Raw genomic sequence first — 25776 nt, 5'->3', positions numbered from 1 at the left:
TGACACAAGATCCGCTTGTCATTCCGATCTAAATTGTGCCTTTAGCATCTAGCACATGCGAAAGGTAACGAGTTATGATAAATGAATGATATATAATTAAAATGATAAGAAAATAAAAATAAAAATAAAAAAAATCGACATGATTAGTTATATTATGTTTGATGTGATTTTAAAATTATGGATTAATGTTGTGTATTTTATTATAATGATCAAAATATCCTCGATTCAAATTTTCTTTCTCTTATATCTCTTTTAAAATTAAATAATAATATATATATTTACTTTTCAAAATAAAACCAAGTATTACATAATATTTTGCCATTTATATTCTTCAAACATTATTTTTTTCTTATTCAAATCTATGCATGTTTAATCATCTGTGATAAAAAAAAAAAAAACATATTAAATTATTATTTCTCATTCTAAATTTAACCCAAATTTGACATTCTCTCTCGATACTCTTAAGTCTCATCTAATTCATTCTATGTACTCTCATATTCTCTCATCTTCTTCATTTTTCCCATCTTAGTTTACGCTGGATATTAAAATTTCATATCTATTTTTGACAAAATCCTTCTTCAAATTCTAGGTACTGCTAAAGGTCTCGATCTCATTTTGTTTTATAACTGGGCTTTACATTTTGAGTATGTCTCTTGTGAGACAATTTCATGAATCTTTATCTGTGAGACGGGTCAACCCTACCGATATTCACAATAAAAAATAATAATCTTAGCATAAAAAGTAATACTTATTTTATACGTTTTAACAAATATATATCTTACATTCCAAATAAAACAAATTATTATTATTTTGACAAAAAAAAATATTCAATTATATTATAAAATCCAGTCATTATAAATTTAATTATCTTTATTTTTGCTAAATAATATTATTAATAAAATATTTTACGATGTTTCTTATATTTAAAAAATAAATAAATAATTTGAACACAAAACCATTTACAACTCTTAGAATTTAACAAAGAAAAACCCAACAAAAGTAATCTTGAACAATAAATCTCAACTTTATTTCTCTCTTTTTATGACACAAATCATTTTTTTTATTATTATTTATTTTAAATGATTTATCATTACTTAAAATTAATTTGTTTGTTAGAAAATCTTAATTTTTATCGTAAATATTATTAAATTATTTGTATAAATTTAATTTTTACTTGTTATTATTTCGAAGGTTAAAACATGAATCACGCTCTATTATCTTGAGTTGTATAGAGAATCACGTCGAAGCCTCGATGTGCGCTCAAGGGTTGAATCGGAATCCCGGTAAACTAAATTGTGGGGCCAGGGGTGGGGGGGGGGCTGGGGGTGGGGACATTTTCCCCCGTCCGTACATGACTTCCAACACTGCGGCGTATAGAAAAGTTACTGTTTCCTTTTCAAATCCCGAGGTCGATTCACATCCACCAATCTTGGGTTTCGAAATTACCTAAATCTCCTTACTGTCTACTTGAATCCCCCGAAATGCCACCACACGAAGTCACCTGACAAATTTGCCCTCCAAGTGGTCCACAATAGTTGTCCAAATTCAAATTCCGTTGGGATCCGAAGTTTTTGTCCGTTTTGCCGTTTGCAGAAGCACACTGCTGCATTTTGTTGAATCTTGAAAAAATTGGAAGAGATGATTATTAGTAGTAATAGTATTGATGTTTAACTAATTAGTTTAATTTATCAAAAAATAGCGATCTCGATAAAGTATTAGATATAAGAGAATGTAAAAATGATTTTAACGTAAAACTAAATCTATGAGGTCAAAATTGTCAACTGATATGCAAAATGTCTCATGTTTCCGGTATTTTCAGAACCAGACCGAACTGACTAGTTCGACTGATCCGGTCTGAACAACTCTAAAAAATTGTTTTATCGGTCAATCCAATCAAAATTGGTAAAGACTAGTCAAACCGATTCACATTTTTAAAATTTTGGTCCGATCGGTTGAACAACTGTTTTAAGTAAATCGATTCGATCATCGATCCAATTATGAAAACATTACTTTCGTTCAATTTAACCTTTAGTGACTTTCCTTACGTAAACGTCAACCAATCTATCGGGGAGTGTGCTCGTTGAAATTTAAATTTTATTATTTGTTTTTAACGTGCTCAATGTTGTGAAAAAGACAATTTTGATATAGCTATTATTTCTCAAACACAAAAATTTTTGGGAGAAGGTCACACAATTCAATTTTGTGAGACATATATCTTATTTGGTTTTCTGATTAAAAAATATTTTTTAATGCCAAAAGTATCAATTATTAATGTAAATATGAACATAACTTACCAATTTTACAATAAAAATCTGTGATATCTTCTTATAAAAAATCTAGTGTTTCTCAAATATAGTAACATGCATACTTTAGATTTTTTTCCCCTTCGCAAATCATTTATGGCGTGTAATTTTAAGAGGAATCACCTCGTTTGACAGCGAAGTGATGTTGATACCAGGGAAAAAATAAAATAAATGCACGATAGGCAAATAAGTGGATAAGATAAATGCATAATGGATGAATTCAAAATACTGTATGCCATTCATCATATTAAATAAAACATTTAAATTATTTTATAAGATACATATGGCTTTTAATTTATCAGGTTATTCACTTAATGTTATCATTAAAAATAGGGTTATTTATATTTACCACCACTAAAAAAATTAAACTATATTTAAATATTAAATACACATCCTTTGAAATTTATGAAAAATAACAAATAAACTCGATAACTTCTATCGTCGTAGACATCCTCCTTTGCATTTTTCATGTATTTAACCCTCTAAAAATATAAGATAAATACAAACATAAATGTGTACATTTTTAATATAAATATAGATTTGAGTGTTTGTAATTTCAAATTTGTTAATTTTCACAAAACTCAATAGAATAAATTTAGTTGGACTTTTTTTTTTTTTTGCATAATTATAACAAATTTTAGGAAAAGTAAATGTAATTATCCTTTACAAATAAAATTAGATATCTTGTGAGACGGTCTCACGAATCTTTATCGGTGAGACATGTCAACTTTACCGATATTCACAATAAAAGTAATACTCATAAAAAATAATATTTTTTCATGGATGACCCAAATAAGATACCCGTTTCACAAAATACGACTCGTGAGATTGTCTCACACAAGTTTTTGCCTACAAATAAATATTATTTAACAATTTCCGTTGAAGTTGTGTTTGATCAATGTATTCGAAACCATAACTTGTTTGGATGAGTAAAATTCAGATGAATTTCAAAATCCACTAAATACCAAATTAAACAATTTTAATAATATCTTATGTGTATTTTAAAATATATCCAAGATGATGCTACTTGTAATTACAAGGGATTATTTGTAACTACAAATAAATTTGAGTTAAAAACCCATTTACATATATGAACACTTCTTTTTCATTAATGAAATTATTATTATTTTTATTATGTAATGTCAAATAATTTGTAGCAAAAATATAATGTTTTGAGATTTTTTCCATACATAATAAATATTCGTGTATTATGTTACACATACAACGACGATTGTGCATCAACTACTAGTATGATATAACAAATAAATGATCGAAAAATAAAATTGGATTGTGAAACTCACGTACTGGATCTATTTGGATGGGTCGACATTATAATGGGCCCTAAAAATGATGTGTAAAATTAGGCCCAAATTAAGCTTGCTTTTGCATGAGATTATTGGGTGGAGTTTAAGTACAGAGAAAAGGGTCAACTAACTGGGCTTGTTAAGGAGAAGCCCACGGTTTCTGGATCCACCCCCACCTTTTGCCTAGTTAGGTTTGTAAAATTTCCATTGTGTTTTTATTTATAGCATTTGAAAATTTTAATGTACAAGCACCACGGAATCTAGTCAGTGTAATGGGGATTTAGCATTAGGAATGCAATTAATTCATGTTTTAATATAAATTTATTTGATCTTTGCTATAACACGAAACTCGTGTGAGACAGACTCACTGAATTTTGTGAGACAAATATTTTATTTGGGTCACCCATATTTTTATGTCAAAAATATTATTTTTTACTATAAATATGAGCATAGTTAACCAGTTTCACGAATAAAGATCCATGAGGCCATCTAATAAGATATCTATTCATCCTATAAATATTTCACCATGTTCATGTAAGCTAGTAAGTCTTGTTTTCTTTGAAAATGTAAAATTTAGGATCCAAGTTATTTTTTTGTCTTATGCTATTAATATTCTAAGGAAATGAATCATGCCAACCAAATTTATATCTTTTCAACTTATATCCATGAAAAATATGTATTTATCTAAATTATATTTCGGTATTTTATCTCTTCATGATATTATTTTATTATTGGGGGGTTTTTTTTTTAAAAAAAAACATCCATGTTTAAAAATATGAGAAATAAAAAATCCAACACAAGTCATATATTATATGGGCAAACAAATTCTAAATTTAAAACTTCCTCAATTCGAGTCATTCATTTCTTTGATTAACAATTTTTTTACAAATTTATGAGAGAAAAAAAGGAAAATGAAATATAAATTAGCAATCTCAACGAGATTGTTCACGTGTTAGCTAAACATTTTTTTTATATTAGTTTTTTTGTTTGGTTGAAAACACCGATATGTATTAGTGATTTTTTTGAGTACGTACTCTGCTATTTCTACCTCGAAATGAATTAATGTTTTTTTTAAATAAAAAGCAACTAGCCTCCAAGACTTGCATTAACACTTTATTTCTTTATTATGTCTCATTTTGAATTTTGTCTTGAATATTTTGTAAAAACAGGGGAACACAATCACTTAATTTTTAAATAAAATTTTCAAAACTATGTGCTCTAAATCAAATTTCACATTCTTCTACACAATTATTTAAATCTGAGTGGAGCCGAATCCGATACCACATTCCCACAACAAGATGAGAATTCCAATTCATTACAGGGAATCGTGTGAAGGGCTGTCTCATGTATTATGCTACTTTTTACGTCGCATTGAATATTTGTCCTCGTTTTTCCACAGTTTATAAGATTTTTGTTAATGGGTTTTCTTTAGGCTCATAAAGCACAACCCAACATTGGGTACCAAGGGCTTCAACCAAATTTCAAGAGCTTTGTGAGCACAGAGAGAGAAGAAAAAGAATGGAGAAGGCATTGGTCAAAGTGGGAAGCATTAAAGCTGGAAGCTTTTGGCTTTCAAAGAAAGCTAAAGAAGAGTTTAATAACATTTCTCAAGATCTCAGTGTATGCACTCTATTTGGTTTTAGTAATGTATCCGATCACTTGGTATTCTGAGTGGAAATTGTGTTGTTGATTTATTTGTTCTTTGATAAATGTATTCTTGGTGGGTTTTTTTTTTTTTTTTTTTTTTTGTTTATTACCAGCGAGGGATGAACGATGCTGTTTCCTGTGGCATCGTCTAGGATTTAAAGAGGGGGACAAATATTTTGTTGGTTTAATTGCTTACATTTGTGTGTGTAATAATTAATATGCTTGTGTTGAAATGATTATTGATTCACCTTTATGTAAGGTGAAAATGGGTTAAAATTTTTCCCTTTATTTGCTCTAGGTGTGTGTCCTTTTCTTTTCTTTCACCCCTTTCTTTTTTCTGGTCATGCGTGTTTAAAATGTGAAAACGGAGGTGGAAAATCAAACAAAAGAAACAGGGGATGCTTTGATTCTAAATGGAAAAAATTGGATGAATGGTTTTGAGAATTGAAAGAGAGACCCTCACTTTATGAACATTTCATTATATTTGTCAATGAATTTAGTTAGCACTGTTTGGATATCAATTTCGTTTGCATTTTCTGGTTTAGGCTTAGAAGATGGTGTGCTTGACAATTTTTGTCCCGCTTGTTATTATAATACACTTTCCATCTGGTTTACACAAACTTTTTGACTGGCAAACTGGCATATTATTGCAGACAGTTTCAAATGTTGTTGAGGAGAAAGCAAAATGGATATTTAACAAGCTCAAAGGTCAGTGTACTGTATTATAAGCCATGATGCTTTTGATTCTAAACCAGGTTTCACAAACTTGGTATATTCGTCCACTCCTGGTTTTCAGTAATGATAGAACTAATGAGGCCTGAGGGGATCACAGATCTAAATGATAAAATATTTCAAACTTATTTACCATTTTACGTGTAGCTCCGGTTATTTGTAGAGCCATGGCATCTATGTCATGTCCCACGTGGGTTTCACAAACAATCGTCGAGTGTCAAATAATTTCAGGAGGCTTTTTCATGAAGGCTGTTTTTGGTTTGGGCTCCTCTCTGGGGCTTATGACTTGACAAACTATTTATATTCAGGACATGTACTTTTAATCCTCTCTCAATTGTATATATAGGTCACGTTATTAACACCAACCACAATGGGAATCTTTCCACAGTTTATCCCTTATGCTACTCAGCTACTCCCATTCTCAATCAGAGCACCGACAACATTAGCCTAAGAAAAGTGACTAGATACAAAAACTAGTGTGTCAATTAAAGGAGCCTCTTAAGTTTAGAGTCTTTAGACCCCTCTATAGCTGTTTTTGCAGGCAATATGGTTGTGCATCACATTCTGTGTACACAAACATTGTTATGTATTGAGCCGCTGCAAGAATGTACAGTCTCAAAGCAGGAGGTGATAGCATTATACGTGTATAATACTGAGTTTTTACAAATCGTGGGATATGAGCTTGATTCTTAGTATCCACTTGTTGTTCTCAAATTCGCTAGGCGCTAGTGTTAGACCAACGCCTAGGCCTCTTTGGTGGGGACTAAGCGCCGCTAGGTGAATTCCATGATATCAACATAATAAGATGAAGTTTGGTGTGTTAGAGCAAGCCAACAAATAGCATTTCTCGGCGGATTTTGGATTGGGGTCTTCTCATTTTTTTTAAATTCGAAATTAAAAGTCAAATAAAAAATTTCAAAAATAGAAGGCAAAAGAAAACCAAAAAAAATAAAAGTAATTTTTTGGGGGCCTACGGCCGCCTAGCACTTTTTCGTTGCGGTCGGTCAGCGTCTAGGGCCGCCTAGGCTGAAATTTAGAAACTCGTTGCAATTGCAAGAGTTTTTAAAAGCTCGATTTTGAATGGACTTATTTCATCACTCCTAATTTCACTTTGGGACTCCTGTTTCTTATGCTAATATATATTATCGACTCTCACTGAAAAATTAGGAAAATTGCGCATAAAAATCGAAAAAAATGCATATCCTTTCTATCATGCTGATGTTTTTCAGGGACGCCACCAAGAACTTTGCCTGATCTTCTGCGAGAATACAATTTGCCATCGGGCCTTTTCCCTCAAAACATTACATGCTATGAATTTGACGAGCCAAAATCAAGGCTAACTGTTCATTTACCGTTTCCTTGTGAAATAAACTTCAAGGACTCCTCTGTGGTAAGATACTCCTCACGTGTCAAATGCATTCTCCTAAAGGGTAAGCTCATCAGTGTAGAAGGCATGAAGACGAAGATCCTAGTATGGGTCAAGGTGACAAGTGTGGCCATTGAAGGCAACAAAGGGGAAAAAGTTTGCTTCACTGCTGGTGTCAAGAAATCGAGGCAGAAGGATGCGTATTCCGTGCCTCAAGAAGGTATTAAAGTAGAAGAGTTTTGAGTGATTCTGAGATAAAAACGACAATATTCCGTCAGATTATGTTTTTGAATTGGTATTGGTAGCTTACTGCTATTGATTTGCTAGCAAAGAATATGCTTTGGAACATAATTGTAAGTTGGCTGCAGCAAAAAGGAAAATGGTGTGTTTTCAGATTGAAGAATGGTCTTTCTTGAGAAATATTTTCGTTTGAGGGATTATCCCCATGTTAGCTCATGAATTATACCACCAAAAGATAAAGTTTGAGTGATGAAAAATACCAACAATGGCCGAGTCAAGAAAGTGATGGAAATAGACGAAACTAAAACCCGAAATCGAAATCAACAAAACAGATTCACATTGAAGGCTTTTGTGGTTTAGGCCTCGACAATTACATATTGATATTTTGGTATCTCATAAATTTATTACACTAGTCTATGGTGATATTTAACTTGTTGATCATGAAAACCTATATGAAAAGAATAAGAAACCGACTTAAATTACAAAAGCATCTTTTTTTTTTTCACCAGATGGTTCTTTATTGTCGTTTGAAAAACTACGGATTTTGTGGGGTTTTTTTTTTTTTAAAAAAGTTTGAAGTAGTTGTTTAACACTGCTTTAATGGAATATGATAAAAGTTAAGGAAACTGAAATCATACAAACTGAAAATGAGTAAAAACGAAATGATCTAGAATTAACGAAATTTGTAAATCATTTTTTGTGATGTTTGTTGATGAATTGTTGCGAGTGCTTTCTTCTTATTCTCGCTGCTGGTTTTTGTTCAACTTCTTCGAGCAGTTTTAGTCACCTTCCACGATCATCAATCATGGATCATGGATCAACACCTTCGATCGTGCAAATCAACCGACTTTTTTACGGGCTTGTAAAATGAGGTTCCCACATTTTTTCACGTTTAATGGACTTCTATTACTAGTGGATTTTGCATAATTTGGGTTCAGTACTGTTTACGGGATAGATAGTCATAAATATTTATAAATTAATTTTTCAAAATTATCTAATCAAACAATCAACTTGAATAGATCTTTTCTATTATTTTGTAAATGAAAAAAATTATAATTTTATTGATATATTTTAGATTTGATATTTTTTTGCCAAAAATCACTAACACCATCGAATATTATTCGTTTGACATGAATGTTCTCCTAAGTTCACATAAAGAGAATAAACATATATTACACATTTTAAAATAAATTTAAACAAAAACAAAATAGGAAATAAAACAAATGACACCCAATATTTCAAAATAGAGGAAAAAGTTCTCTTTTTTTTAGATAAATTTTAATTTGTATAATATATATTTTATTTTGCTCCATGAGTAATGTAGTAAAGTATTAATTTCAATAAGTAATATTTTATAGATTAATGGTTTCAGACAAAAAAAAGTAAAACAAAAAAAAATCCAAATTATTGGATGGAAATAAAATATTAACAAGTTTTATGACTAAAATTCAAACATATCAATTTTTATGACTAAAATTGTAGTTTTTTTTAAATGGTAAGAAGAAAATAGATGACTAAAAATTTAATTTGTTTTCAAAAAGCAGTGCTACTCCATCGAAACGACGTTTTTCAAAAAAACTTAACGGAAACGACGTCGCTTAAAGCATCCACGTCCACACCCACTATGAATGCACCTGAAATCATCGGGCGCATCCTTTTAGGAAATATTTCTCCATAGAAAAGTGAGCTTGATTCAGAAATTGATAAGCCAATGGCGATTCATGTGATATTAGGGTTTCTGCAGCTCTGAGTTCTTGCAAGTTAAGTTCTTTGCGCGCTTCCACGCATTACCCCCCTACTAAGGTTTGTTTTTAAGCTTTCCACCATCTTAAATATCACGCATTTCGAGAAATTTCTTTTCATCGAAGAAATTCTAGTTATTTCTGGCTAGGGGATAGTAATTTTTCTAAATGTAGTTTAGGGCTTTGTTTGGGGACTCGATGAGGGCAATAATTTGCCGAGAAACGTAGTTTTGTTTTTGTGTTCGCATTATTATTATACATTTGTTAAACGAGGTTGTGAGGCTTAATTGTAATCTTCGTTCTTGTGAAGAATTTGCTTTGGTACGGCTGGGGTTTAGTTATTAGTTGTGTTGGAGGATTTTTACCCGAAATCTAGCTAATTTCCTTTTTGTCTCATTTTTTTCTGCGCTGTTTGACGATATCCAAGCTTGAATCTTGGCTTCTGGATGCATATTTAGCTGTCTATGACCATAGGCTAATTGTTGTTGATGTTCGGCATTCAGATCTAGTTTAATACTAAATCAGCAACATGTCGTGTATCAATGCATATTTGAATCATAACATAAAATGTACCTTTTATATAGAAGATATTATAAAAATCTGCACGGTGGGTTGTGGTGTGAAAATAAGGGACTTTTATTCTGCTGCTGAATGTTTTGCACTGAAAATTAGGTTGAATATTTGTATCATTATGGAAGTTGTCTACCCATTTTGTGTTGGAAGCAGACTTATTCTTTTTGAAGTGATATTCTGAATTTGAAGTGTGTAGTCTAATCTGGTTGCTGAGCATTGTGTTACATCGTTATCTGTATATTGAGCACATTTATCGTAAACATACTTATGTGTGATATTGTAGGTCGATTGCGGCATGTTCTTACATTCCACATCCAATGTTTCTCCCTTAGCACTTGATGTCCGTAGCCTTCGTTGTCATTCTAAACATCCGCTTGGAATTCTCCCAGAATACAAGATTTCCCAAAATCCCATCAGCGAGGAGTTGGAGAGCTTCCTCCTCAATGCTATTCATCTCAACTTCTTTGAGCGTATAAACTTGGCATGGAAGATTATATTTCCATCAACTACCATCAAGAAAGAACTCAAATGCCAATATCGCTAAGCAACGCCTCAAGATGATTCTTTTCTCCGATAGATGTGACGTTAGTGAAGTGGCAAAACAGAAGATCGTGAGCAATGTTGTAACTGCACTATCTGATTTCGTCGAGATAGAATCACAGGACAAAGTTCAGCTCAGTGTGTCAACAGATCCAGATCATGGTACCATTTATTCAGTCACAGTGCCGGTTCGAAGGGTGAGATCGGAGTATCAAATGGATGATGAGACTGGAATGATAACAAATATTGAATACAAAGACACTGGAGAGAGCTCTGGTTCTGTTGATGTCAAATTTGATTTCTATATCCCGACTGACAAATTTCAAGATTTTAATGTGTAAAATTAGGCTGCGGTTGGTTGGAAGGATAGGATAAACTAATGATTAGTATGTAAATGATAAAGAAAATGATTGTGGTAGGATTGTAATATATGGTGTAAAATAATATTATGTTTGGTAAGATTTTTAAGTGTAGGATAATTTTGATTTTTTTGATGAAAAGACAAAATAACCCTTCCCCTTCGTCGCGTCGGCGGCGGCGACGGCGGCCGGAAACGGTAGGCGGGAGGCGGCGGCGGCCAGAAACGGCCGGCCGGAAATTTCGACCGGCGCCGGAAATAGTCGGCGGCGGTCGGCCGGCGGCGGCGGTCGGTGGCGGGAAGTGGTGGTGAGTTTGAATATAAGAGAAGAGTAAAATTGAAAAAATAGGAGGTATTAAGAGTTGGATAAATAATCCTAGGGGTGAGGAGTTATTATTTTAACCTACCTAATATAATCTAATCATTCATAGGTGGGATTGACTTGGTTAAATAATCACGCGTATCAAACAGCTGACTAGGTAGGATAAAATAATCTATCTCGGCTAATCATCCGAACCAAACGCGGACCCTGATCCTCAAACTTCTTTAATAAAATATCTTGATTCGAAGGCAAACTTGCACACAATTTTATTTTATTCTAATAATTTGTTACGTACATTATTAAGGAAAAAATAAAGTTTCTAAAATACATCTAATCTCTAATTAATTCTATAGTTTCAAATATTTAAATTAATATCAATAATAAATTACACAAAAATATGCATCCTCGTTTAACAGTATTTATACGTGGGAAATGCCATTTTCCCGCATGCGGGTCCACCGTTACAATCCTGCACGAGTTCGCACGCTAAAAAACCTGCCGAATAAATAAAGTCGAACCAGGCGGCTTAAATAGATAAACAAAAATATCCCCTCGGAACACAGCGTCGTTTTGACGCGAGAACCTGAAAAAGATCTCATCCGTCAATCCATGCACCCCAGAAATCAACGGCTCTAAATCCTCTCCCCTTCCAAAAAGCCCTAATTTCTCAATTCCCTGCATTCCCAATCCCTATATAATCACACCCCAGCTTCTACTCCCCAGGCTCGGCTCTCTGCTTTATCTCACCAACTCCTCTCTCTAAATCTCTACCAGCTCCTCCGATCGAACTTCTTCGCCGAGGATGTCGGACGAGGAGCATCATTTCGAGTCCAAGGCCGACGCCGGCGCATCGAAGACATATCCTCAGCAGGCTGGAACCATCCGTAAGAACGGTTACATAGTCATCAAGGGTCGCCCTTGCAAGGTTCGATTTTTTCTCTGTTTCATTCATTTTATGCATCTAAGGGTGCGAGTATTGTATTTTTTTTAATGAATTTCACGTGTATAATTCTGCTGTGTGGTCATGCTTGTCATTATTTTGTTTTTTAGATCTGATTAATTGTCTTGTCGTCTAATGATGGCGATAATTATTTTGTTTTGTTAGTCGATTGTCGTATTTGGGATTTATGTTGTTTATTAGTGTTGGTTTTCAATTTTCTGATTTATTTCCAACAACAATTTTGGGTGAAGTTCTAATTTTGTTGGTGTTGTCGTTCGCATTACTGGGTTTGTGGCTTGTCTATCTGTTTCGTGTGATCTTATGATTAGGCTGTGAGCTTGTCTCGGAGTTTTAAATACTGGTTTTGAACACCTTACGAATTCTCAAAGTTTGCATCCTCACAGGATTGAATAAGAATTTAGAGAAGTGGGGATGTCGAAGATTTCATTTTTGGTAAAATCGCAAGTGAAGTTTGACTTTTTATTCCTCCTTCAAGGAGTGAGCCCATCTGCCCGCCCCTTGCCTGCGAGTTAAGGGTTTCGGGGAAAGAAAATGTTCAATTTAGAAAATTGAGAGGCTATTCGTTGCGAGTACTCGCCCTAGAAAAGAGAGGTATGGACAATTTAGGACATGGAGTATAAAAATATTTGCTGTCCTATTTAACAAACCAAATAATACACTTGCTTGTACGGAATAACTTGAATTAAGATTGTGGTTAAGGTTATGCATGATCTTGTTACGATTGCTCTTGCCACTTCCAATGTCTTTGCATTGGTAATTATGTAGGAGACCTATTGAGTTCTTACTGCATGCTTCTTTGTTGCAGGTTGTGGAAGTTTCAACCTCCAAAACTGGGAAGCACGGGCATGCTAAGTGTCACTTTGTTGCCATTGACATCTTTACTTCCAAGAAGCTTGAAGATATTGTTCCGTCGTCCCATAACTGCGACGTAAGCTTATCCTCTTTGCTATTGTGCTTTCAATGCATTGCTGTTATTTGTTCTGGAGAAAGTATTGAAAATGATTTTTTCTTAATTACAGGTTCCACATGTCAATCGTACTGACTACCAGCTTATTGATATCTCTGAGGATGGATTTGTATGTGATCACTTTTCTATTATTTATATCACTTAATTTTGACAACACAGTGTGTAATAGCCTGATAAATTAATGGTGTAGGTGAGCTTGCTCACCGAGAATGGTAACACTAAGGATGACCTTAGGCTTCCAACTGATGATAGTCTCCTGACTCAGGTTGGATTTATTTTATGTTGTTATTTGATGTGTTAGAAATCTCCTTTTTATCAATCACCATTTATTTGATACCTAATTCTTTAGTCGGGAGTTGTGTGACCATGGTTTTTTGCATTGCACTGACCTTCGATGGGCTGGGTGGATGAGTTAAATAAATTTGTAATTTTGTTTTAAAATTTTTCTAAAATTACAAGCTTCACCTCCAAAATCCATTCAATTTCTCACTTTACCCCCTTGTGATCCCTTCGTTTCCCAAATTTGTATATGTCCTTAGCTGTGACAAAGCTATTTCTCCTGAATATCTTTGAACTATAGCTTTGCAGGTAAAAATATCTTTGTTAATCCCTTGTTAAGATTATCTGTTTATACTGATACACAGATTAAAGATGGGTTTGCTGAGGGGAAGGATCTTGTAGTGAGTGTTATGTCTGCCATGGGAGAGGAGCAGATCTGTGCCCTCAAGGACATTGGTCCCAAGTAGCTTGTTCGCTTGCCAGGATTGCTCCATGGTTTTTTAATCTACAATGAAATAGACGTTATATTACAGATTAGTAAATGATGGGAGGACTATCTCGCCAGTCATGTTTGGAATTATCAAGACTGAATTGATGGCAGGTTTGTGCTCTCGACTGTTAAGTTATTACCTTTTCGTATTACTCGGTTCATCTTGTGACACTGCTTGTCTTTAGTTTATCTCTTGTTTTTTTCCCGGAGCTGTTTGAATTTCATCTTGTTTATTATAATGTGGGGAGAATGAATTGGATTTGGCAGCAAATTTATTAGTTTTATTGCAATTGCTCGTTAAATTATTGCCGTGGTGTTACATTTGTGGTTCCTGTCATTTTATTAACATATCTTGACATTCCCTGTGTTTCTTTCAGTTAAGGTACTTGAGTCGTGGGAAAAGTACAGAGGAAATAAAAATAATGGACCCATGGTTTATTTTGTTTTTAAAAGTAGCTCGTCTCAGGTCATGTATAGAGTAGAAATATATAAGAGAGCTATTTTTGTTTCAAAAAAAAAAAATGCATCAGGTAGGGTCTTTTTAAAAAAAATATCCAAAATTTTATATGTTTTTCAATGGAATAATCGATTTGGATTGATAAATTTGATTGATTTGGCACTTGTTGTTTTGAATATGGATGAGATTCACCAAGTATGATTGAAATTGTATATTTTGACGAGTTGAATTCATTCAAGCAAGAAAATAAGTTTGAAACCATTGGATTTGGAATCCAACCTCTAATATTAATTAGAGTAGGTTTTTTGTGAGACGGTCTAACGAATTTTTATCTGTGAGACAGACTCTATCGATATTCACAATAAAAAGTAATACTTTTTTATAGATGACCCAAATAAGAGATCTGTCTCACAAAATACGACTCTTGAGATCGTCTCACAAAAATTTTTGTCTGTTAATCATCAGAACCTTAATATTCTTTTCTAATGAATAGACAACAAATTTGTATATGCACTACTGTTATCTTTATATTATAATGAATCTCTGAAAAGAAATTTAACAATATTCAAAAACTCGCTTAAAAGATATTTTAACCAGTTCATAGACTTAGCCGACTCTAAATAACTCACAAAACCAAAAATTGGCAGGGTTATAATCGTCCGTTCAGTTAACAATATATGTATATGTATATATATATATATCAATTTAATTATATTTTGACATTTATTGCGTATGCTTGTAATTAATTGTCAAAGCTGCCCCCGTCTATCTGTTGGGGTTTGAATTTAAAGAAGTAGACATGTCCAACTACTAGCGACTCCAAAAATATACACCCATTTGTTTCTTAGTAGGTCTACTGTGAGACGGTCTCATGAATCTTTATCTATAAGACGAGTCAACTCTACCGATATTCACAATAAAAATTAATACTCTTAGCATAAAAAGTAATATTTTTTTATGGATGACCCAAATAAAATATCCGTCTCACAAAATACGACTCATGAGACCGTCTCACACAAGTTTTTGCCTTTGTTTTTTGTTTTTTGAAGAGGAATAAAAATTAACAATACACTCCTTTTCAATATGCAAACAATGCCTTCCAATTCCTAAATATCATAATGGTAAAAGTGATGAATGGTGAAACTAAAATTTGAAATTGAACTACGAATATATCATAAAGATAAAAACTAACGGAGGACTAAAACTACAATTTGAATAATGAAATTAAAATATGACAATATCATACCATAATATTATTTTTGGTCTATACTATAAATATTTTTGACAAATGGTAACATAGACACCGTACCATACAAAAATCCAGCCAACACCAAGAAATGGAAAACTTCATATTAGTTCAACAAAGTTCTATCAAATTCCTTCAAAGCTAAGTTACAATTTGAAATTTGCTAAAAAGCTGAAAAGATTAGGTTGCACTTGAATTTAAATTTTTTATTTCGAGAGAAAAATTTGATTTGAGGAATGATTTGACAATGAATTTTAAATAACAAATATTTTCGGTGTATTTCAAATGCAACCATAATTATTGTTGAAATTAGAATAAAATTAAGTTTCACCTCATTTTTGTCTATCCAAGATTTGGATTTATAGGAAGATTTTAAATAAAATTAAAAGATTTGAAATAGCTGTATTTCAAATGAATAGGTTGGAAAACAAATTTAAAATTGGATCAAAAAAATATACTTGAAGAATACAAAAAATTTCAAATCCGCGCAAAATCATGAGTTTAACATCATGTTAATTCACATCTTAAGATGAAAGAAATATGAGCAAAAACTTGTGTGAGACGGTCTCATGGGTCGTATTTTGTGATACGAATATCTTATTTGGATCATTCATGAAAAAAGTATTACATTTTATGCTAATATTATTATTTTTTACTGTGAATATCGGTAGGGTTGACCCGTCTCACAAATAAAGATTCGTGAGACCGTCTCACAAGAGACCTACTCAAGAAATATATGTAATAATATTGTGATTATAATTCATAATTTCTATCATTACATAAATAAGTGTATTACATTTATATCTAGTATATATAATATATATATTAATAGATAATAATAGTAGGGGCTAAAGTGTGATATGGGATATGTACAGGTCCTTGACTGCAATAATACAGATATTTAGGAAGACCGTAAAAATGGAAACTTGACAAATAAACAGAGGCGACGACTTTTATCAAAGAACTCAAACGAAACACGAACTGCTTTTCTCTGTGTTCCTGCAAACTTTTTTTCTTGCACGATTGGAACATTCAAAGTCAAAGTCAAACTGAATCAGGACTATGGAGGAGCGAAATCCGGCGCCGCGGTCATCCTCCAATATTCGGACAACATCTACGCGACCGATGATTTCCTTGCCCTCCACGAGGTCGATCGAGAATCTCTTTACTGGCGGGCCGGGGGTGAGCCCGGGCCCGATGACTTTGGTCTCCAGTTTCTTTGCTGAAAATGATCCCGACACCGACTGCCGCTCGTTTTCTCAGCTTCTGTCTGGTGCGGTGTCATCTCCTGCCGAGGTTCCTGATGTCAGGCAGGGCTTTTCTGTTAATCCGCAGCAGGCTGCGGAAGAGTCCAGTCGGGAATCTGGAGGTGGTAGTGGTGAATTCAGGTTTCAGCAGAGTCGGCCGGCAGGTTTGGCGGTCTCTCCGATGCCAGGAATATTTACGATACCTCCGGGTTTGAGCCCCGCGAGCTTGCTTGATTCACCGGGCTTCTCTTCGTATGCGCAGGTACTTCTTTAGGCTTTTGATTTTGGTACAACGTTATTTAATTTAATATGATATGCGTTTCCTGTGCTTGGCATGAATGTGATTCGAGTTTCGATATAAAAAAAGCTCTTTTTAATGGGTTATGTTATGGGTAAGGGTGGACAGAGAATGGGAAATTCAAAGATTATTTTAGCAAATGATTGAATTTGTGAAGGAAAAAAAATGAAATAATATACATGGAATGGAGATTTGGAGATTGGTCTTCTTGATGGTTTCCTTGTCGCTAAAGACTTGGTTTGACTTTTCTTAAGAGCTGGGGTATTTGTTTGATAAAATATAGGGAAATATCTCGTGGACAAAGTTTCAAGATCGATATATTTTTTAATCATCATTCGATATTCTTATCGAATTACAAAATTTTTGTGTGGTACATTTCAGAACTTGCTTCATTTTTGAAGCTGCGTCCTTGTTGTAATTGTGACATCGGTGAGCCTAGGATATTTCGGAATTAAGGTTTATAAGTGGAGGGCTGCGGGGTGAAATTTGGATGCAATCTGTTGAGGGCCGTGCCTGTTAGGATTCTGTTCGAAGACTTTTTGTATCTTATTAGATTCTTGTGACCGGTTACTTCTCTTGAATGCTTTGTCACTCTGTTATCTATTGGTCGATGAGTCTTTATCTCCATCGATGTGTAAATTGAACGTTTCTTGATGATTTTACTGCCTAGGTGTGAGTTATAATTTGGTGCAGATATTGGAATTTGGGGGAGGGCGAAATGGGAGAAGGGGCGAGTGACTTGTGATGACTGAATTGAGCCCGAAACCTGTAGTTCAAGTTCAACCCCTCCTCGTAGGTATTTGTTACATAGGACAGTAAAAACTGAATTGTTTCTGGGATGATTTTTTATCAGTTTGTCTCTAGTAGGTAGAGCTGGTACTTGTGTTGATTTTTTGAGGATGTTATTAAATTGTTTTGAGTGGTCACATTTAGGGACTATTTGGATCATCGCATCAACAAATCCTGGCTCAGATTCCAGTTCAATCCCAGATGCACATCCAGCACCCATACCCATCTTTGTCCGCGGCTCCGGCTTCGTCACTTCTGCATTTGCAGCCGCCACTTTTGCAGCAGCAGATACCTCCTATTTCAGATCCTAACAATATAAAGGAGTCGTCTGATGTTTCTCAGTCTGATCAGAAACCTCAGCCTTTAAACATCACCGTGGATAAACCTTCAGATGATGGGTACAACTGGCGGAAATATGGACAAAAACAAGTTAAGGGGAGTGAATATCCTCGGAGCTATTATAAATGTACACATACTAATTGTCCAGTTAAGAAGAAAGTCGAACGATCCTTTGATGGCCAAATAACCGAAATTATATACAAAGGCCAACACAACCATTCCCCGCCCAGTAAGCGTGCCAGAGATACTGGAAACCCAAGTTCTGAAACAGGATTCGAGGTTCAAATCGGAAATAGTAGGCCTAGGCATGAAGATGAAGTTATTCCAGAAAATACATCTGCATCAAGTGATAGTGATGAAACGGGGGACGCTGAAAATAGGTTAGATGGAAGAAATGAAGATGTACCCGAATTCAAAAGAAGGTATACTGTTTTCCACAGGATTATAATCTTATACTCGATTGTTCTGCATATCCCCTGATAAGGATTGTCTGATTACACTCGTGCAGGAATGTTGAGGTCCAGACATCAGAGCAAGCATCAAACCACCGCACGGTGACAGAGCCTAGAATCGTAGTGCAAACAACCAGTGAAGTTGATCTTTTAGATGATGGTTATAGGTGGCGAAAATATGGCCAGAAGGTTGTTAAAGGGAACCCTTATCCAAGGTGAAATATTTTTTCGTTCGTTACATTTCGTTTAAAAAACTCTAAATTCTTGTAAATGGATCGAGCTCAAGCTTGATCGAGCCCAACACAAAGAAACTTGTGCTTGGACCCACAAATTATTCTTAAATCCATGAACTGGCTCGCAAGCTCTTGAACAACTCTAATTGAGTTCGAGCTTGTCCGGTAAACTCCGGCTTAAAGAATCTTAATCTCGATTGAGCTTTTTAGTGTAACCTATTCAACTATTAGGACCCATTGAACCATATTTGAAATGTGTAAATAATAGGCCTCCTTTTACTCTGATTTCATCCACTTATACCGTGTTTGCAACGACTTGACATTGTTTGCTCATTTTTGCAGAAGTTACTACAAGTGCACTAGTCCCGGATGCAATGTCCGCAAGCATGTTGAAAGAGCTGCAAGCGATCCAAAAGCTGTCATAACAACTTATGAAGGAAAACACACTCACGATGTACCAGCCGCTAAAGCAAGCAGCCATAGCGCCGCCTCCGCCTCTCATTTCAGATCACAGAATGTTTTAACCGATGGAGCAGCATCAAACAGGATTGAATTCGGGAGCAATGAACAACAGCCTGTAGCACGTCTGCAATTTAAAGAAGAACAGATAACATAGCTTTATTGAAAAAATAATTCAAAAATTGATCGAGGAACATGAAAAAGGTGATGCAGCGGTTGACTAGAATACTTTCTTGGAGGTCTGTTGTGCAATTTTTGAGCTGTGGTTTTTGTTCGGTATCGAGCATACAGGAGATACAGAAACTTGGTAATACAAATGGATTGCACCACAAGATACAAAAGCATGAGTTGGATACGGTTGCTTGTATATATATTGAATAGGAAACATTGGTGTTTGTGCTCTTGTATGTGCATTCTTTCTGTAAATTACAAATATTTTGTTGTGATATTGTTGCATTTAAAAAATAATAATGGATTTCTAAACACCCCTTTGGTTGTAAAGCCGGTTAATCTTCCCTTTTATTATGTCTCGGAGATGAACAATTGAGCCTGAATCGTGAAAATGGCATTGGGTGATTTAGAAGCAAATGTTGTACTCCGCATGGTTGTCATCTAAATAGCCTTCCTGTATGCATATTTGAAAGAAAACCAGGGTGACTTTGGAACTCGATCCCATGGCATATGATGACACCGTGGAATTGGTCGTTGAGAAGGCGTGCGGGAGCAATCAAAGCTCTTAAATCATATGATTATGCATCATAAGGATGTGAACATTATCAAATAGACGCACTCGGGACCGTTGAATTGTGATTAGAAGAGAAATATCACAACGATTACGGGTCCATCCGAATAGTTTTGATCACATCAAAAGGTTGTGATCCTACCAATAAAAACCATCATTCTGCCCGAGCATTCAAGTACTTGCATGTGTTTATATGCATATTTCTCCTTTTTTCTCCCTTCATAAAGTGAGTTCGAAATTGATATCATTCGGAAAATTTTGTAATCTGCGGTGCTACTATCACGATAAAAAAAAATTCGTATTTTGGGAGACAATTATCAAATCTCATGAACGGACCTCTTAGATGTCGGCGCATAAGGGTAGGTTTTCGGACCTATCAAGGTCTGGTATGGAAAGCCAAAAAATACAAGGACTTCCTCTGCTAATATATGCGTCCAATACGCACAAGCCCGTGTGTCAAGTGACTTACAAAGTATACATCATAAAATTAGCTTGAGGTTGAGATTCTGTCTCACAACTTATGGAAATACTTTAAGAAACAGTGACTCGAAAGATCACAAATTGAAGAATCTCGAGGCACTCAAGTTCTCAAAAATACAACTAAGAAGTCAAAATTTACTGAAACTCAACTCCTTTGATTTGGCTCAACATATTCTAGATAATCTATTAATCTGTTTACAATTAGCAACAATGTTTAGTTTCCCTTCAGCTTATTCATTTACAGAGAGCAGCTGCAAATGTTGGCATCTGTCCAAGATTTACAAAATCGATCTTGTTTAGTCTAACGCAACACAAAACTTTCTCAGGCAATTCCTCGCTGGTTTGTGCCTGCAGCCATCAATCTTGTTGATGAGAACAAATACGCAACTCAAGTTTTTAAATCTTATGGAAATATCATATTTTGACTATTGTACCACGCAGGCAACCAAACAAGATAGCTGACAGTTATTACTTATTACTACCCTACAATTTTCTTCCAATTATTGCTCCAACTTGCGTTTTATGATAAACAAACACGTGAAGTGGACACTTTCATTAGTATAAAACAATGTTCTGCAAAAGGTAAGAGATCCTTGGAAGATATATACTCAACGAATCACCTGAATTGTTAGTCCAAGATCAAATATCCCATTTTTTAATCTTTCTCTAAATGCTTGAAGTCCTTTCCTACATATATAGCCGAACCGATGTACATCAAGGTCTATCTCAAAGTAATTAGCTCCCTGCAAAAACAGGAGTCAACATGATGTTACACTCGAAGCTAAAAACAATAATCGTTATGATGTTACAATTCAAGCTAAAAGTTCAATAATATAATCACTTGAATCTTTGTTTGATCGCTTACTCTCAGGTTCGAAACGATGATCTATACTGTTAAAAAAATACCTTGTAGAAAGAATGTTGGGGACGTGAAAGCACCGGCTTATCCTTGTATGCCTGCACAAGCTTCCTTTCTGTAGAACTCAAGCCAAGTTCCTCAGGATTTACTGGATTGACCATTATCTTTAGTCTTTCTCTGTAAGGGACTACAGATTCCTTTGGAAATCCCGTCACCACTTCCATTTCATTTTTAACAAGTCTCTGTATAAATTTACCAAGTTAACACAGCCAGCAAAAGTTTTGCAACTGTCATAGATCATTCTTGCGCTATCATTTCTGAAAGACATTTTTAAAACCTGAGTGTTTATAGCGAATGTTGAATAAAATAAGGTGAGTCGTCAATTTTTGGGTAGGAGTTGATCTTTAGTACCTTTATACTTTCCACAAATAAAGGAGAAGTTTCTTTCTCAAAATTCTCCCACAATTTGAAATATATCACGAGGTTTGTCCCTTCCCCATCACTATCTCCAAACATGGCAGCAGGATAAGCAGGAAGCTGCCACAAGAAAACATCAAGTTACATGTATTTTCTTGGATTGCATCCCACGTACTACATGCAAAACTTTGAAAGTTGAAGAGATAACTCTTTACCTGGATGTTGACGACGAGTATTGAAGGTATTTCACATTCTGATCCGACAAAGGGTAGTTCAATGTGCTGCGCAATGTGATGCATCTTCCGAGGGGAGGCAAACAAATCCATGCCAATAGGTATATATGGGCTATGATTGGGAGCAGGATACTTCTTTTTATCTCTGCAGTCAAGAAAGCATATTCTAGTTACTAAGCCATTGAAAGAAAGCTAAAAATCATGATGCCATCGATGTTAATTGAAAACACACCTGCAATAATTCTCCCCACGTAGCTTAAAGGCAGAAGGTGAAACGGGGCACCAGCAGCCTTGATTTGGCTTCTCCTCCAGTGAGACTGGAATTAGGAAACCTGCTCTAGGATGATATAAACACCTTTTGGAGGAACCTGTAATTATACTCGTATAACTTTAATTCGGTCATTTAATTTGTCATTTAAATATACTGAATAACAATCATGTTATAGTTATTGTACAGTTACAGAGTTCTATCTGACCATCTTCATCACTAAACTTCCTCTTTGCAGCAGTCACTATAAAAGTTGCCTTCTTTCCCATTGATGCCAATCCTGAAAATGCTGGAGCCTGATTTAAGTCCAACACATTCTCTGAAGAATGAAACTGAGTTAATGAATGGTCCAGTTTTCTTTCTTCATGTTTATCTAAGAAATGCTCGAAATCCACTTTCATCCTCTTGGTGCAAGCTTCTTCAGCTTTTGCCAGGCATGAATTATCAACGGTTTGTTTCTTGTTAACATCGCATTCTACATATTCTTCACTACCAGAAAGAAATTCTGTTTTACAGCAATCTTTCTTTAGTTGATTGCATCCGTAGTCAGTGAAGCATGAGTTGCTTTCATTTTGAGTCACGGGGCTATTTGATATCCTCACGGTCGCACTGTCTAATAATGTGAAACCATCTGCCATCAAAGGCAAAAAGATTACCAAATAAGAACTAGCTTGGTTGCAAACTGTAAGAGAAATATAAATTTATTCAGAACAACCTCCATCAACGCTAACAAAATCATCATCAGTATCAGAATCAAGGGCACTTTGAGAGTCGAACCATTCTTCCTCTTGCCGCTTTTCTGCTAAAAGAAATCAATAAATATTCTATCAGCTAACGGGATCTATGACTCTTTTCATCAAGTAGAAAGAACTTATAACCTAATTTTTCGACAACAATCACAATATAACTCATGCATTCATTCCTTGCAATCTCTTTTTGTGCCTCACATTTCAGAACTCAACTCTTGTATTAAGACACCCGAAATCATATAAATGGAAGCTTCAAGTGAATGTTAAATGCTCATCATATGCTAGTGTTCATTCAAGGTTAAAGTCTAAATCCAGAAAATCTCAGATATAGGATTGAGTTTAGGTACCATTTGCGCCACCTTCTTTATGGTTCCTTTGCCACTGATCAGGCAGATGGAAAGTGCAATTCGGCACCTGAGATCTCCGGAATCTCGTTATTTCCCGGTCATCAGTGTCATTCATAACGAAATTTCGGAGAGTAAAGATCTCACTACAAACTTCCCCATCCATATCGTGGCCTATCGAAACTGATGGGGCGACCTTTCTGCGGCGAAACTTGCATGACTTGTACAAGTACTTTGCCTTGGATTTCAGCTGTTTACGTGGCTTTGATGCACAGCCACCCATGACCGTGACTAAATTTCACAAAGCCAAGTAAGAAGGAATGCTTCCTTCATATCAGATACCAAGTTCAAGAATTCGGCTAAACCATGAATTCCAGGCAACCCTGTAAGCAGACTAGTAAGAAAGATTTTTCATTGATGTAGGATGATATATGAGAATCAAATACAATCTCTATAACTTTTTTTTTTATCATCATAACTCAAAAGAAATGAGAAAATACTATTCAAACAGAAACGTTTACATAGAATCAAAACAGGACAAGAACTGATGTTTACAAGCCTGAATCGATCAAGTTCAACAATAACCGATTATTTCAAACTTGAATTACCTTAAATATATCAAAGATGAAGCATAATAAACTCAAGAAAACCGATCCTGCTTCAAAAGAAGTACAAAAGTGCTCACTTTCTTAGCCTTGATGCATCAAATATAATATCTGCAAAAGAGCCCATAAAAGTGGGGGGCTTTCTAATTAGAAAATTTTCTCAACAGGAAGAATAAGTTTATGAAAAAACACTGCCAAAATTTGACCAACCCATAAGAATTACTTCCCAAGGAAATCTAGGTACCACATATAATTAAAGTTTACCAAAAAAAGTAAAAATATAAAATATTGAACATGTTTTGATACTTGGCCCTTCTCCACCTGAATAATTTTTAGGAACTGGTGATATAGCATTTTCAAGAATTATACGTCAAATCTATGAATAAATAATAGCATAAATGTCAAGGAAAGGAACTCCAGTATTCTTCTTAATAAAAAGGGAAAGAAAGAAAGGAACTCCAATGGTTAAGTTATGTAATGTGCTGTACTAATTTAATTAATAATATTGAGTCCAATAATTGTCCTGGTGTTTTAGTCATTGTACGATTTAAAATATTTGAGTTGCATCGTTACCGTCAACTATAATTTTTTATGAAGCGACAACACTCGATCCTACAATCGGTACTATAAAAAATGTCACATGTTTGATTCTCATAACTTGTTAGTCATTTGGAGGAAATTGTTAGGGGTGCAATATTTGCTCGTGATGTGTTGAACAATCTCAACGTGATATTTGAATTGTTGTATAATTTTAAAAATTTGAATTACATCGTTACTACCATATATAACTTTTGGTAGAACGACAACGCTCAGTCTTACTATAATTATTCCACATAAGTTTTTTACAAGGTGAAAATCAAGAAGCAAAATATTATTTTAAGCTAGTCATAAACACTTGTATTTTTATGTACACGTCTACCATTTTCATTGATCATGATTTGCTAGACAAAGTTATTGTAAGAAATCAGTTTGTTCTGCAAATGTAAGGTAGCAAGGACCTTCAAGACGCGTAATCAACCAATAATCTATGTTATTGCACAAAATATATATTTTTCTATTCCTAAATAGCAATTAATTTAGAGAAAAAAATTTATTTATTAAGTAGCTGACCACTAACTCTTTGTCCCGCTAGCATTCAATTTCTACCTACCTATCAATAAAAGAAAAATTGATTGAAATTAGGCCTCAAGTCTCTCATTTAATAATAATAATAATAATAATAATAATAATAATAAGGTAACGGTTCAAGAAGAAATTCAATTATGTTGAAAAATATATTTAAAATATGTGTATTGAATATTTGAATGTTGAAAATAAGAGTTATAAATATTGAAAATTAGTGTGTGATGATGTAGGTAATGATGTATTTTATTTTTGGATTATTTGTAAAGATTTCCTATAAATAGATCTCTCATTTGTGAAGAAAATCACAATTGAGTAGAGAGAAAAATATTATAAAGTGTGTAGTTTGATAAATTTTGAGAGTTTGAGATTTTTACTTTTTACCATAAATTTTTACTTTTTCACAACACGTTATCAGCACGAAACTCTAAAAGTCCTACATACTTTTCCAAGCTCCAAACAGAAGAAAAAAGTAACAAAAGTAATTATATTTTTTACTGTTATTTATTTATTGTGTATTTATTTAATATACAATATAATGTTATTATTAGAAATAATAAAAATAAATTTTTCATAAACTTGTTATAAATCCTGGGAGGATGTTAAGACGACA

General features: G+C 34.2%; 4 protein-coding genes and 1 pseudogene across 6 annotated transcripts; 4 read left to right on the top strand and 1 right to left on the bottom strand.

Annotated features, from left to right (window-relative positions):
- The first annotated feature begins 4829 nt into the window (after window positions 1-4829).
- Window positions 4830-7785, top strand: LOC142543522 (uncharacterized protein At5g01610-like). Its single transcript, XM_075650833.1, has 3 exons — window positions 4830-5227; window positions 5908-5962; window positions 7216-7785. Exons 1-3 carry the CDS (start codon window positions 5126-5128, stop codon window positions 7593-7595), a joined length of 537 nt encoding a protein of 178 aa, XP_075506948.1. The 5' UTR covers window positions 4830-5125; the 3' UTR covers window positions 7596-7785.
- A 1118-nt stretch (window positions 7786-8903) lies between these two features.
- On the top strand, window positions 8904-10943 carry LOC142542061 (cell division topological specificity factor homolog, chloroplastic-like; annotated as a pseudogene).
- Window positions 10944-11800: 857 nt separating this feature from the next.
- LOC142543521 (eukaryotic translation initiation factor 5A-2) lies at window positions 11801-14108 on the top strand. The gene is made up of 5 exons (XM_075650832.1): window positions 11801-12052; window positions 12894-13016; window positions 13108-13164; window positions 13246-13320; window positions 13700-14108. Exons 1-5 carry the CDS (start codon window positions 11930-11932, stop codon window positions 13799-13801), a joined length of 480 nt encoding a protein of 159 aa, XP_075506947.1. The 5' UTR covers window positions 11801-11929; the 3' UTR covers window positions 13802-14108.
- Window positions 14109-16456: 2348 nt separating this feature from the next.
- On the top strand, window positions 16457-19866 carry LOC142543520 (putative WRKY transcription factor 3). Its single transcript, XM_075650831.1, has 4 exons — window positions 16457-17036; window positions 18006-18622; window positions 18709-18867; window positions 19228-19866. The coding sequence occupies exons 1-4, from the start codon at window positions 16590-16592 to the stop codon at window positions 19499-19501; spliced, it is 1497 nt and encodes a 498-aa protein (XP_075506946.1). The 5' UTR covers window positions 16457-16589; the 3' UTR covers window positions 19502-19866.
- A 679-nt stretch (window positions 19867-20545) lies between these two features.
- LOC142543519 (uncharacterized) lies at window positions 20546-24455 on the bottom strand. 3 transcript variants are annotated; one of them, XM_075650827.1, is made up of 11 exons: window positions 24252-24455; window positions 24045-24152; window positions 23440-23819; window positions 23059-23145; window positions 22531-22974; window positions 22308-22443; window positions 22058-22220; window positions 21837-21962; window positions 21473-21667; window positions 21187-21309; window positions 20546-20914 (listed from the first exon to the last, which is right to left on the bottom strand). In XM_075650827.1, the coding sequence occupies exons 3-11, from the start codon at window positions 23717-23719 to the stop codon at window positions 20801-20803; spliced, it is 1668 nt and encodes a 555-aa protein (XP_075506942.1). In that variant the 5' UTR covers window positions 23720-23819; window positions 24045-24152; window positions 24252-24455; the 3' UTR covers window positions 20546-20800. The 3 variants fall into 3 exon arrangements, with proteins under 3 accessions (XP_075506942.1, XP_075506943.1, XP_075506944.1); XM_075650828.1 differs by lacking the exon at window positions 24252-24455 and having other exon boundaries at window positions 23059-23142; window positions 24045-24233; XM_075650829.1 differs by lacking the exon at window positions 24252-24455 and having other exon boundaries at window positions 22552-22974; window positions 24045-24232.
- Between the last annotated feature and the right edge of the window lie 1321 nt (window positions 24456-25776).

Source organism: Primulina tabacum, chromosome 4, assembly GCF_025594145.1.
Source record: "Primulina tabacum isolate GXHZ01 chromosome 4, ASM2559414v2, whole genome shotgun sequence".
In the NCBI taxonomy this organism is placed as follows: domain Eukaryota; kingdom Viridiplantae; phylum Streptophyta; class Magnoliopsida; order Lamiales; family Gesneriaceae; genus Primulina; species Primulina tabacum.
The sequence above is the reverse complement of the archived record's forward strand: the minus strand, read 5'-3'. Positions and strand labels throughout refer to the sequence as shown.